The sequence below is a fragment of the Venturia canescens genome, chromosome 2 (genome assembly GCF_019457755.1).
Source record: "Venturia canescens isolate UGA chromosome 2, ASM1945775v1, whole genome shotgun sequence".
Classification (NCBI taxonomy): domain Eukaryota; kingdom Metazoa; phylum Arthropoda; class Insecta; order Hymenoptera; family Ichneumonidae; genus Venturia; species Venturia canescens.
This window is the reverse complement of record NC_057422.1, coordinates 2709032-2722049: the sequence shown is the minus strand read 5'-3', so window position 1 is coordinate 2722049 and position 13018 is coordinate 2709032. Positions and strand designations below refer to the sequence as shown.

The window sequence follows — 13018 nt, the reverse complement described above, 5'->3', positions numbered from 1 at the left end:
GGAAAGTGGCCAAATTCGGGTGTCCGATCGAGTAAATATGCTCGGTGCAAAGGTCGCTTTTTGGTACGAGGTTCGATGTGAGAAAAAAAGGCTCTAAGCGAAATTCGCATCGAGGGAACGCAACGAAATTTTGTTTTCGGTCGTGATTCTGTCGAGTGTTGAAATCAGCTCGTTTAGCAATTTTATTTATTTTTCTACCTTTTGAAAGGACGGATCCGAATAAATTTCGAAGCGTTCGAACGATGCGGGATTGGATAACAGGAAAATATTACGACGCTGAAGTTTCCAACGTTCGAGTCCAACGAAATGAACGAAAAAAACGTTTGTAATTAACCAATTTATTGTTTCACGAATCGTTGGTGCAGCTTGAAAAACTACGAATCGCAAATTTGGCAGGGAACAAAATAGGAGAATTACTGGAATTATTGGAGAGTTTTTATCGATCATTTCGTTGGACTTAAACGTTGGAAACTTCAGCGTCATAAAATATTGAGTAACCGAGATTTGTTTTGCCATCGTTTGACAAGAGATTAACCGATTGATTTGTGTGTTTAGAGGATGCAGCAGGGGTTAGTGGAGGGTCGGAGGAGATCGCCGTGTGTTCCAGTGATGTCGGTGGCGCGGCGCCCTGCACTGCTGGACCTGGATCATGGCCGGCAAGCCTGAAGAACCGATCTCTCACCCTGTTCCCCCGAATCGCGTCGTTTATCAGCAGCATCAACAGAAACTTAATCACAGCAGTCAGCAGAATCAGCAACAGCATCATCTTCATCATCATCATCCTCATCATCATCCCCATCATCAGCAGCAACAGCAGCAGCAGCAGCAGCATGTGCGTGAGAATCGGGGAACGAAGCAGCGAGGGATACAACAGAATTTGCCTCGAAATCGAGGAGTGTTCGTGTACGGTCCTAGTGAAAAGTTGCTTTATCCGGGGACACTAGTAAACAACAATGCTGAGGCGCTGGTCTCGAGTTGCGAAGGTTTTGGTGAGCAGAGATCGTCGCCGGTGGGAGTGGAGCCGCAGGTCGGTTTCAACCACCAGATTGACAAAGGACTCGGTAAAGCTTCGTCTCGGAGGAGCAATTTTGCGGCGAGCGGTTCGTCGCGCGAGACCGAAGAGTCAGCGGAGAATTGCGAGCTCGTCGAGTGCGCCGGAGGAGGAGGCGGAGTGGTGAGCGAATCAAGGGTCGAAGATGAAGAGGAACGGAAGCGGAGAGAGCGGCTCGCGTCCGTCGAGGAGGAGGCCGACGAGAGCCGTTACAGCAGGAAAGAAGAGGATCGCGAGGAAGGAGCGATCGCAGGTGCGATATCGAGCAACGTCGGAGAAATCGACAGCGCTCGATGTACCTTCCGCCTCGAGTGCTGCGACGATGCGTCCGGACGCGCGCGCTCTTCTGCCGGGCAAAACGACGAGGACCTCTCGAGCCCCGGTTTGACCGTGCAACGATCAAATTCGCGCGTTTTGCTCGTTGGCAACGCTGGCGTTGCCTCGTCCCAAAACGAGGACAGTGACAAAGACTCGAGAGACTCCGAGACGACGATGTTGCGGCATGTCACCGCTGGACTGACGAGTTTAACTCGGGCGCAGCCTCCCAATATTCCCAATATTCTTCGTTACAACGAGCCCGTTCCTTCGAATTCGTCCCTTTGCCACGATCATCCGCCCGTCCAACCTCCCGGCAATCCCAGATCTCTCTCATCTTCCTCCGCTTCCTCTTCCTCGTCCTCTTCCTCTTCCTCGTACTCGTCCGCGTCGTCCTCTCCCTCGACGAACCCCACTTCGGTCTTTACCAACGATCCATATCCCCGTGCAACCACCTACTCGAGGCGCAATACCAGCTCCAAAGCGAATCGCGTACCCAGCCTCGGCCTCGATCATAACGACCTCATGATCGATAAACAAAATAGCGATTCTCTCAACGCCGACCTTATTAGCACGCAAATTCGACGCTGTCACTCCGCCACGTTGGACATCGTCGAATCATCCTGCATTAGCAATAGTAGCAATAGTAGTAATAGCAGCGAAGCCAGCGGGCGAAGCAGCGCCAGCATACTCGACGGTCCCAATGAGTGTCAAGTTACGCTTTCCAGTGATCCCCTCAACCCCAATATTTTCCCAGGACAACAACCTCCCCCACCAAGATCCATCAATCAAAACGTCACACACCAAAATCATAACAACGCTACTTGTCTTGTCGCCAATGAGACCGATCCCAACCATCGGCATCAACATCAACACCGCTCCCAACAATACAACAATCTCAAGCTTACGAGCATCCCGGAACCACGCGGATGGAAAAGGATATCCACCAATAATGTCATTATTTACATCAGGCAAGTCTCGTCGAGCACTTTCGCTATAATCGTACACGACGCTGAACTTTGCGCGGAGTTTCAATCCAACGAAATGGACGAAAAAACAAGATTGCAAAATTACTGTAGTTATTTGAGCGTTTTTTTTACATCATTTCGCTGGACTCCGACGTTGCAAACTTCGGCGTCATTAATTATGCTTCCCTGGGACCCCAACGTCGCTGCTAATTCGGTTGTCTCGTGTGAACAAATTTGATGAAATTCTTGACGCCCAAGAAAAATGTTTTTCAATGATTTTCTCCCGAAAAATGCCACTTTGAGCGTTTTTATCATTTCGCTTGGACAAGAATGACTCGCGTTGGGTTTCCAGAGAGTTATTCAGCATCCTGTAGCACCTTTTTCAATTCGCAACTGAGCGATTTAAAGATGTTTTTTTAATCGAATATGCTCGACATCGGTAACGACCAAAACGTACCTGTCAAAATTGTATTTCTCAACTTTGCAGATGTCACAAGTTACGAAAGTCCGAAGAACGAATTTTCCACACTTAAATTTATCTTTCTCAAGGTTAACCAGGCATTGGCTTTCTCCAATCTCACGACGATCTACGAACCCAAAGACAAAAGTGTCCTAAAGTAGTGCGAGTCACGAACGACTGTCTCAAATATCACCACATTTTAACCAATATCACCAGATATCACTAGACACGGAATGCAAAAAATATGAGCGTCGAAAAGCGTGCGTGAAAAAGTGGTAAATTCGTGGTTCTCGAACGCCTCCGTCTACGGAATTCCGAGTCAAAATCTCATGCAAAAAAAAACTAGTTTTAAATACGCGAGTTTGAGAAATTCTCAAAACTTTTCCAATCGAATGCGTAATAAAAAGACTCTGAACGAAGGCGAAAACAATTGGACACGACGCGCCAGGAACTCTAGTTTTCGTCTTTGATTAAGTGCGAATAGCTTTTTGAAACGTCTCTGGTTGCTACCGCGAGCCTCGATTTATCACTTTTCCGGGCTTTCATCGTTCTCTGGAACCCCCTTTGCCAAGAGTCCTTTTTAAGATGTTATCAAACTGAGTTTCAGTCTGAATAGGGGGAGACTTTGCATTTTGAAATGTAGCACAAGTGTTTTGCAGTTTATTGCAGAAAGATTAAAATTTTGACAAACTTTTGGATTCTCGGTTACTGTGAAGAACGTTTTTGAAAATGTTACTTTCTAATTGGCCAATGAGCGGAAATTCGAACTGCATTTTCGGTGCTTCGTTCCCAGCACCATTTTTTCATCTTCCTGAGAACGGAGGCCTTTTCCCGTTGGCAAAGACTTTTCATTAAATGAAGGAAAAAACTACGTACAAACTTGATCAGAAGATTGTACGAGAGGAATCTTCGCCGGTACTGCAGGCAAATTTAATGACCAGTTTCACACCGCTGCGATGAGTTTCCAACTTTTATTGCTTCGTTACTCCTCTCGCTCCAACGTTCATTTTATGACTTATGATTTTTCGCTTCGCCCGCTTTGCGCCGCGTCTCTTATTAGCGTCGATTCAACGTTCGATTATTCCGCGCCGCATCCAGAGAGAAGCGAATTTGTGCAAAAGTTTCTTTCGGATTTTAACGAAAACAGTTGCAGCCTAAAGACGAATGGATTTTCAACGAAAAAAATCGAGCTGAAAAAGCTCGTTGAAATTCTCATCGTCGAATAACCCCGAAAGAGTCTCGTACCGTAACGTCGTTCGATCCGCACGGACGGGTTTATCTTTTTCCGTTGATCGCTTGTTTCTCTTGGCCAGACGTCGTCTCATTATTTGCTGAAGTTAAAGATTTTTGAGTACGAGTCCGCATGCAGCAGCGAGTTTGATCGGGGGCTTCGCAATTCTCGGCAATTGTAACCGCGGTGGCCTCGACCTGCGATCCTTGAATCGAATCCCACGAAATCCCCGCACAAAGCTTGTTGCTTGGGCGGACATGATTTCCAAGGTTCACTGTCGACACGCTGTTAAACGAGTATCACGAGTGCTCGGTGTGAACCTGTTCATTGTACGAGCATCGAGTCGGCTCCAGTCTTTTTCGAAGCCCTTCACGACCGTTTTTTTTTTATTTTTTTTTTTATTTATTTATTTTTCAATCGCGCCTCAATTTCGAGCTCGAGAGGCATTTTCTTTGAAAAATTCATAGCGGAATTGAATTCTCTACGAAAAGAATTTAAACGCGGAGAAAAAAAGTGTCCGAAGATTGGTGGACGATTCGAAAAATCCTTGCACGGATTACCTCAAATGCCTGCGCTCGCTTTCTCGCCCGGATTCAGGGCTTCATAAAGTTTTCAGTCACGCAGAAGCCATTAAATTCCAGTAACGGGCTCGCAGAAGGATCTCGCTAAATTCCTTGTTTGCTCGTCGCATAATTGAATAACTCGAAACAGCTGGAAATTGGCGTCGCGAATGGCGCTCGCAGATTTTCCGGATAACTCGAGTTCGCTTCGGCAAAGGAGTTCAAGGTCGTCGGTTCGTTCGACACGAATATTCTGAGGGACGCGCCGCCGCTTCGCGCGGAAGGGACGCGTCCGGCCGAATTCCTATTCCGAGGGGGATCATTTCACAAATATAAACATGAATCACGGCGAATAATGATGATAAGAGGGAAAGTGAACGGGCGCGCATCGGGGAACGAATGAAAAATAAATGGATGGGAAAACGCCGAGCGTTCCGACGACAATAACGCGGATAAACTGCCCTCGTTGACACGATTATTCAAAATACGACGCTCTATTCTCGGAGCTTGCGAAGCTATTAAACTCCGCGAAAAGTTTAATGCGCCAAGCGGTTGGTTGACCCAAAACGTCATTGTGAAATTCTCGCCGGAATAACAAATGCTTTGATCAACGTGTTCGAAATGTCGGAGAGAGAGAGAGAGAGTGCCATTGAAGGCAAGTTGAATTTCTCGACGGGACCTTTGGCCGCGCGTCAATTGCTTTTCGCGTTATTATTCCGCGCGAGGAAACATTTGCTCGCGGTGAGGCAGGATGCTCTCGAGGACCGGGCCACCACGTGCAGCCTCGAGATTCGGCGGCGGGTCCGATCGGTTTTCTCTTGACCCAGATACTTCCAGGGCCCGAAAATCCGACGACTCGTAACTGCAGTCGGAGACGTAATTTTTTTATTCCCCGGATTGTTGAATGTTGCGCGTGAAAGTGCGCCGTCGATGAATCACGGCTCGTAATCGTCCTCGTTGATCTCAGGCAGATTCGGAGGAGAGAGCTCGAAACGCAAATTGATTAGTGAGCGCGCGAGGCTTGTCAATTCGCATGCATCGAAGAGTGATTTTTGTTTGGAATTCTCCCTCGGCCTCGGCTAATTCAAGGATCAATATTCATTTTCGCCTCTCAGCCGCCGCGACGTCTTTGATTCGAGTTCCGGCTCCCTCGAGAATTAGCCCCGGATCAGCGGCCCTCTATCGGCGGATTATATTTTAATCTCGGTTCTCCATCGTTTAACACGAGTTTTGTGCCGCGTGTATACGATACGATCAGCCAGCCTAATAATACTCGCTTTCTCCTTGCTCCTTACGTATACAAAGGCGCGCGTGTGTATGCGCCCTTGCGCGAACGACGAAAGCCACCCCGGCGCCAGTTGCGGCGAAGGCGGCGTCCTTCATCACTCGGGCCACTCACCCGCCTGCCCAGCCGCGTGTCCGAGTTGGTAATCAATAACTTCTCGCAGCAGTAGTCACCGCCACCCTCCGCCGTAGCTCTACCGCCGGGCAACCCCGTCCGACTTTCCCTCCTCGAGCCCTCCCTGGCAAAAATACACACTCGCGCGCCTCCGAGCACCAACCTTTTGTGGTTTTCTCTCCTTCCTTCGAGGCGCGCGCTTACTCGCCCCGAACTCTCGCTCCGCGACTTATCCTCGAATTTTCTCTCCCGCTCCCTTCTTTCCATGACTTCTCTGCATCTTCTCTCCGCTCAACAATTACATCGTTAAACCAAAGAGAATTCTTAACGGAAACAAGTTTTACCAACTTCTCGGGCTTCTGCTCCCACCGCGACTCCCCTGTCTTTGTACCTCGCTGAATTTTCCTCCATCAACGCCTTTTCATTCCAAACGATTTACAGCCCTTTTTAACTACTTTCCCCGATTAATATTTACCCCGAGAGCGACGCTTTGCGCGCCACGTTCGCGAATACTCGGAAACGACCTCCGGTCCGAGCCGCTACTTCGTCCTTTTCGAAACGCATTCGATTTAAAATGCCATTCGTTCGTAGGGGCATTGGAATTTATTCAAGTTTCTTCCTCATTTTTTCGCTCCGTTAGCAAACTTTTCTCCATCCCGCGAGGCAGGCCCTGGCCTCGAAGAAAATTTCATTTGATCGCGTCGTTATCGCGGCTCAACGAGATTCCCGTTGATGGTAAAATCAGAGGTCATTCCGCCTGAAATCTCACTCGGCACACACGAGCCGGTGGTTAAAATGATTTTTATCGACTTTTGCACGCCCTTGCGCTCGCACAGGCAAGCTTTTTACGTCCACACTCCGACATAATGCACACCCCGTACGTGTGTGCATGCGGGCTCTGGTTTCTGCGGCTAGCCACATCCTTTCGCCTTGCGCTCACTTTGCGGAAGCAACTTGCTCTGTTGTCCTTTGCGTATCACAGCAACACCTATCGCGAGCCTCACCCTTTTTTCCTGCGGCTCATTCGATCTCGTTTGGGCTTTCGCCGATTTTTCATTCCACCCTCCGAAGCGTTATGGCTCTCTCGGAGGATCGAACGCTCGCAGTGAAAACACGATGATCGATGTGGAATGGAATGGAGACGCTTCGGCTTCCCCGGGATTTCAATAATTTATCGTCGTGTTTGTTGCCAGCCAATAGAAAACTTTCGGCCTCACTTTTCGACCTCTTTGCTCCAAAAGTTTTTATATTACGCCCGAAATATTGAGTTGTTTGCTCAATCGTTATATCCTCAATGTCCTTTTTTTTCCTCGGCTCCCTCAAACTTTCTCTTCTCAAGCATAATAAAGGAGAATCCGTCAGACTCTGATAAAGTATTTTTAAACCCAGTCAATGGCAGACTGCGACATTTTTACTCCCGCGAGTCTTTCCAAACTACTCCGGGCATATGCAACTTTTTTCCCGACACTATTTTTATGTCGGCTCGACTCTCCAAGCCCGAAGCGACTTTATTCCCACTCAAAAATACCAAGGCTAATGCGATTCCTCGTTTCGATGCAACTTTTATTTAATCGCTGCATCGAACCATCCAATATTCATAGACCGAGGAACGTATTCTATTCCGAATTTTATCTACGGATTGAAATTCAAACGAAATCTGAGTGACACTAGCTTTTTTCAAAATTTTACTTCGACTTACGGATCGATGAATTCTGAGGTTTTAAACATTTTTCAAATAAATATACTCTTCGAGATATGTTGCACATTTTTTCATTCCTTTGAAACTGTACGAATTTACCGATAACTATATTATTCGACTATTCGAATAATCGAACGATGATTTTATCATCAGAATTATTCATTACAATTAAACATAAGCAATGAGTAAACTTATTATCAATTAATTTGTTAGAAAATCCCTAATTTTGCACTCACTTACGTACGAAGCTTCTTCAACGGCATATTTATCAAATTTGTAAAACATTGATCGAAGAATGCCACGAGTACCTTTTGAAAAGGGCAAAAAAAAAGGAAAATTTTGTAACAAAATAAATAATTTTCAAAATTAAGAATGGACGAGTCCGTATGATGAAGGATGAAAAAAAAATCGTCGAAAAACGGATAATAATTTTTGCCAATTCCATCCCCGGGATTGAAAGTTTTTCAGCATTTTTCTTGGCTGAATTAATTCTGGAGTTAAGCGAAGCGTTGAGTAGCATATTAAAATATTGACGAAACAAAATGATTCGCACGGACATGAGAGAAAAAAGGGTATAACGAAATACTGGAGTGAATGAGACGGATGTGGGAATGAAAAAAATGACATCGAAGGTCTTGGGAGAGATGGGAGAATAACAAGAAATGTAAATGATGTTTCAGTCCGAGCAGCACGGCGCTGGGTTCGCTCAGTCAACTGAAGGAGTATCTGACGACTCCGGGGACTTGCAAGTGTGGCCTCGAGTGCCCTTTTAGGCCGGAACGTGTCTTCAACTTCGACCCGAAGGTCAGTGGAAATGTTTATTTAAGTAGATTGGGGAGTAACGATGGGAAAGGTGAGATGAGAATCTGCTTGGGAATTTTGAGCGGTTGTATAAAGTCGTCGAGTGTCCGTATTTGCATCCGTTTGTATGCTCGGGGATCGTCGGATTGTTCGGCGCGGGGGTTAAAAAAGTGAGAAAACTCGGGCAGGGAGTTCGAGGGAGTAAACAAGTTGGTAGGAGAGCTCGGGCGAGCGGAATCTCGAAAGCCCTACAATAAAATGGCATTCTCAGGGAGCGTAGTGTCCGAATAAAATTTGCCTCTCGGTCCACGGCGGAGCATCGAGGGATTCTCTCTCTCTCTCTCGTGGGGTCGAGCTACGACGCAAGCTCGAGTACCTCGAAGGTGCGGGGAAGATGGCAAACGGCTGCTCGAATCGTCATCGATCCCGATCATCGAATCGTGCAGTTCAGGCTCGACAGTTTTTTATTGATCGAACGCACGGACGCGCATCCGAGATTGGTAAGCAGCGGGAGGTCGGCTGGAGCGATTTGCTCGAAGCAGCAACTAAATCACTATTCTCGCAACAATTCTCGTGAATTCAAGCTTGGCGAGATTCCATTATACATCTTCGTTCTCATTATTCATTCTAATAGAGCCATTTACTTGTTATCAGATTTAACAGCTGCTGGCTCGAACGACTTTATAGCTAAAACAGTCAGTCATTTGAATAATCTAGTACGAGGACTACTCGAATAGCATTTGTAATAGGAGCTCGTGTGTGCGAGCGTGTGTCCGGAGCGCAGAGAAGTATTTTCTGGTGCGATCACGTCCTAAAATTGAGGAGTATACGTGCGCGAGCCGTAAGAGACAAGCGCGGGCTCAGCGGGCTGTGTAGCCTCGCTACTTTGAGGCGGGCAGGGAGGCAGCGGCGAGGAGAGAGGCCCGGGGAGGGGGCACTTGAGGTGAATGTTTTGTGAATGGTCGGTACATGTCTGGTGACTGCTCGAACCTGATATCGACCTGGGTATACAGTAACTCTCGTATTCAGCCGTAACTGCTCTGGCATCGTCTGCGCTATGCTCTTCACGAGGGTCCTCTCTTTTCTTCTCTTCTTTCTCTCCCCGGTAATGGAACTTGTACCAGTTCGCGCATCAACCCCTTTCTTTGGGGCTGCCTGCTCCGACTCTCCTATACGTGCTGCTTCCAAAGCCCCCGTGCCCATCCCGAATCCGCCCCGGAGCCGATCCTATTTTCCGTTTTCATTCTTTTCACACTTTTCAGGCTTCTTTATCCCCGCCCAAATCGCTCCTTTATTTTATTATTTTAAAGCCCCCCCTCCTTCGCTCAAGTGCCGAGAAGAGCGTTTATGCACGAAAGTGGAGATTCCCATCGGGCCAAACAGATAATATTTTGAGCCTCTTTGCCTCCCGATGGGAACTCGCGATTTCGGGCTCGTGTCTCGTCGTCACCTTTCTTTGCCTCCTGGCGAATACGAAGAGCACGCAATTTCGACGACGTTCCGCTCAAAATTTTACTCTGTCCGATGAGCCAACGAGAAACCTTTCGAAGCACTTTTTCCTCGTCGATTTCGAGCGCGGAATACACTTCGTCGCGCAGACGGAATGATGCTCGGGGGAAGGAGAATTAACGGGTATAATTCGAAATGTGGGAATGGCAAGACGATCCTCGTCGTCGTTCAAGTTTTTTCAGAGAAGCCTCCAGTCAGCCAAATGTGGAGCTAGGTCAGCCCCGATTCGAATCATAATGGACGAAAAAAATGCCTTTATCTTCGTGCATACAGTTAACCTGATCGAGTTTACCCCCTTATATACATATCGAAAACCAGTTTAACGTCGGTTAGAGAAAGATAAAGAGGCTCCTTCGAAAGGGAAAGAGAGCAGGAATCGAGGGGGGGAAGGAGCGAGGTATAAAAATAATTTGATCCATCAACATCGATTCGATTCTGTTTTTTCAATCCGTTCGCGTTTTATTCGTAACGAAAATACAAAGCCGATTCGGGCAAGGTCATTTTTGTGGATGCGCATTTGGAACGCCGTTGTCTCGCGTCGACAACGAGACAATTCCGAGACAAGCGCACAAAACGATCGAATAAATAAAACGTGCGCTGATTTGGGGATCAATCACTGTTACTTTCACTTTTCACTTTCATATCGCGTCACCGAATAATCGTGATTGGTCGACCGGAATAAAGCAACCAATGAGAACGCCTGGATGAGGTGAAGGTGAAAAGTGAAACTAACCGCAATTGATCTCGCGCATAACAGAACGATTGAAGCTTTGCAGAACAGCTATTCCAGTTACGATTATTCATTTTTCAATTATACACCACGCTCCGAGACTTAATTCTCTTCGTGTATCTTCGTACACTCCGATCTGCGAGGCTACTTTTTTTTACTCTTTCACTACGTTCGAGCGTGAAAGATAAGAAATATTTCCAACGAATATTTCACGGACGAAACTCTTGTTGCTGAGAATTTCTCACACTCTGATATTTCCATATAGTGGTAAAAAAATTTCCAAAAATACACCATCAGTAAACTATAAATCAGTCGAAGTAAAACCGACTCACTTAGGAGGGCAGCCCAATAAAAAAAATCGAACGAATCTGATTTGGCTCCCGAATCGAGTTCTTCCCGCTCGAGCAAAATGTCCAAATTTTCCATTATCTTACAATGCGGCTATTTCGGAATGAAAAACGCTAAAAAACCATTTTTCAGAGTGATTTCCAAATCTGGTTCGATTACGTTGCATCGACAAATTGATGGTTTTCTTAAACATTGAATTCTCGCATCGTAGTCATAGATTTGAACGAGTTTTTGATCTCCCCCCGAAAATAAGAATGCAAAAAAAAAACTTGGGATTAACGGTAAACGCAGGGAACGAAAAAAAAGAGTGCTCTTCGTCGGATCTTCAACGGTCATGAATCGAGCGTATAATCGAACAGAGCTTTTGTTTCGTCAAACGATTATCAGCTGTGATAATGAGGATGGGAATGGATCGACGATTTGAAATTGGAACGTTCGCGAGCAATGAAAACTGTGGCCTATCAATCTATTATTAGCTGAGGTTAATGAGAGCAGTGCTTTTATCTTCCAGTGGCTGCGGCCGTAAAATCGGATTTATATATAAAGAGAATTCACTTTTTATGCGGAGATTATATATAGCAGGGGTTGATTGCGAGTATATAGGCAACGAGGTCGTCTTGATGAGCGGTCGAGCGTGTGGAGCCTGGAAAAGCGAATAGACATCGTAGGAAAAAGGGGTCGGAAGTCGAAAAGGCGGGAAGAGAGGAGGGGAGGGAGAGAGCAGGGTTAGCTCATGTACGTGGGTAGCGTGTGAATTAAGATCGCTGGGATTCAAGTTGAGCGCCACTATAGAACTGCATTCCGTGCTGGCTCTGTACCCTGCTGGTGACCGCTGCTCCTCCGCTTCACAACGCAGCTCCCTTCGCGTTCTTCGCTCGCTCTTGCTTCGCCGCGATCCCAACTACGTATGCGAATCGCCCCAACTTATTCTTCTCCTCCTCGAATTAAAATTCACTTTTTTCCCCATTTCCGGGACACTCGGACACTCCCCTCTCCGCGTGCACACTTCTCCGACGTCGATCGAAGAAAAACTCTTTCTTTTCAGCTTTTTCCCCCTCGATCACTCGCGGAGGACTAAAAGCGTGTGCGGAGAGTCGAATTGTGAATTTTCACTCCCAAAAACTTGGAGCTTTAAGTCACGTCCAATTGGCTCGAGCTGAGTGATTTCGAAGCGGAAATCTCAACGACGAAAAATGTAGATTTCTCAACATTTTTGGCATTTTCACATTTTTCGATGAAAAAATGTGATGGTTTCTCTGACCACAAAGGCGACGACGCTCGAAAAGTTGCTCTACAAATATGCGGAATGAAAAAATTTTGGATCGGGACGAAGGTCGGTCAAAAAACGTAGTAAATCTCGATTGATCCGACTTGGTCGATAATTAGGTTGATTCGATAGAGCGCGATTGTTTAGCTACGTGGTTGGTGGTCGATTGAAGGAATTATTGAAACGATGAAAGAAGATGCATAAAAAAGGAAGAGCCGGAGTACTTGCCGGCCTGTCACTCAAGGCCACCGAGTCGCGGAGCGTGCAGAATTTACGTACACGCAGTTCGCGCGTATACTCAGAACACGTATGCCCTCCGAGACATTGGCTGGAGGTCGAGGAATCCATGCGACGGCTCCCAACTCGTTGCATCTCAAACTCCTCAACCATTTAATATTTCTCTCTTGGGAATCGCGCGCCCTCTCTGTCCTCGTCTCATTAACGAGTTTCGCATCTCGTTCGTGCCTCCTTTTATGCTCGTCATAAGCATCCTCGGGGAAGATGAGGCGAGCGCATTTGCATAGCGATTCGACGACGAAATTCCCATCGAGAGCTAATCCCAATCGAGTTGGAATTGTTTAAACAAACCGGCCCACTCGAAAAAGTACTCGAACCCGCTGGAGTCATTCCACTCCGGGCTCGCTCCCCCCCGCGCCGGACGAGGATCCTTAATTACGTAC

General features: G+C 46.8%; 1 protein-coding gene across 5 annotated transcripts in view; it reads left to right on the top strand.

Moving 5' to 3' along the window:
• LOC122406989 (uncharacterized) overlaps window positions 1-13018 on the top strand; it is a 35456-nt gene that overhangs the window by 5463 nt on the left and 16975 nt on the right. For all 5 annotated transcript variants that reach the window (XM_043412906.1, XM_043412907.1, XM_043412905.1 and 2 more), the window contains 2 exons: window positions 556-2337; window positions 8364-8487. In XM_043412906.1, coding sequence (XP_043268841.1) covers window positions 650-2337; window positions 8364-8487 — 1812 coding nt within the window. In that variant the 5' untranslated portion in view covers window positions 556-649. The remainder of the gene's footprint in view (window positions 1-555; window positions 2338-8363; window positions 8488-13018) is intronic.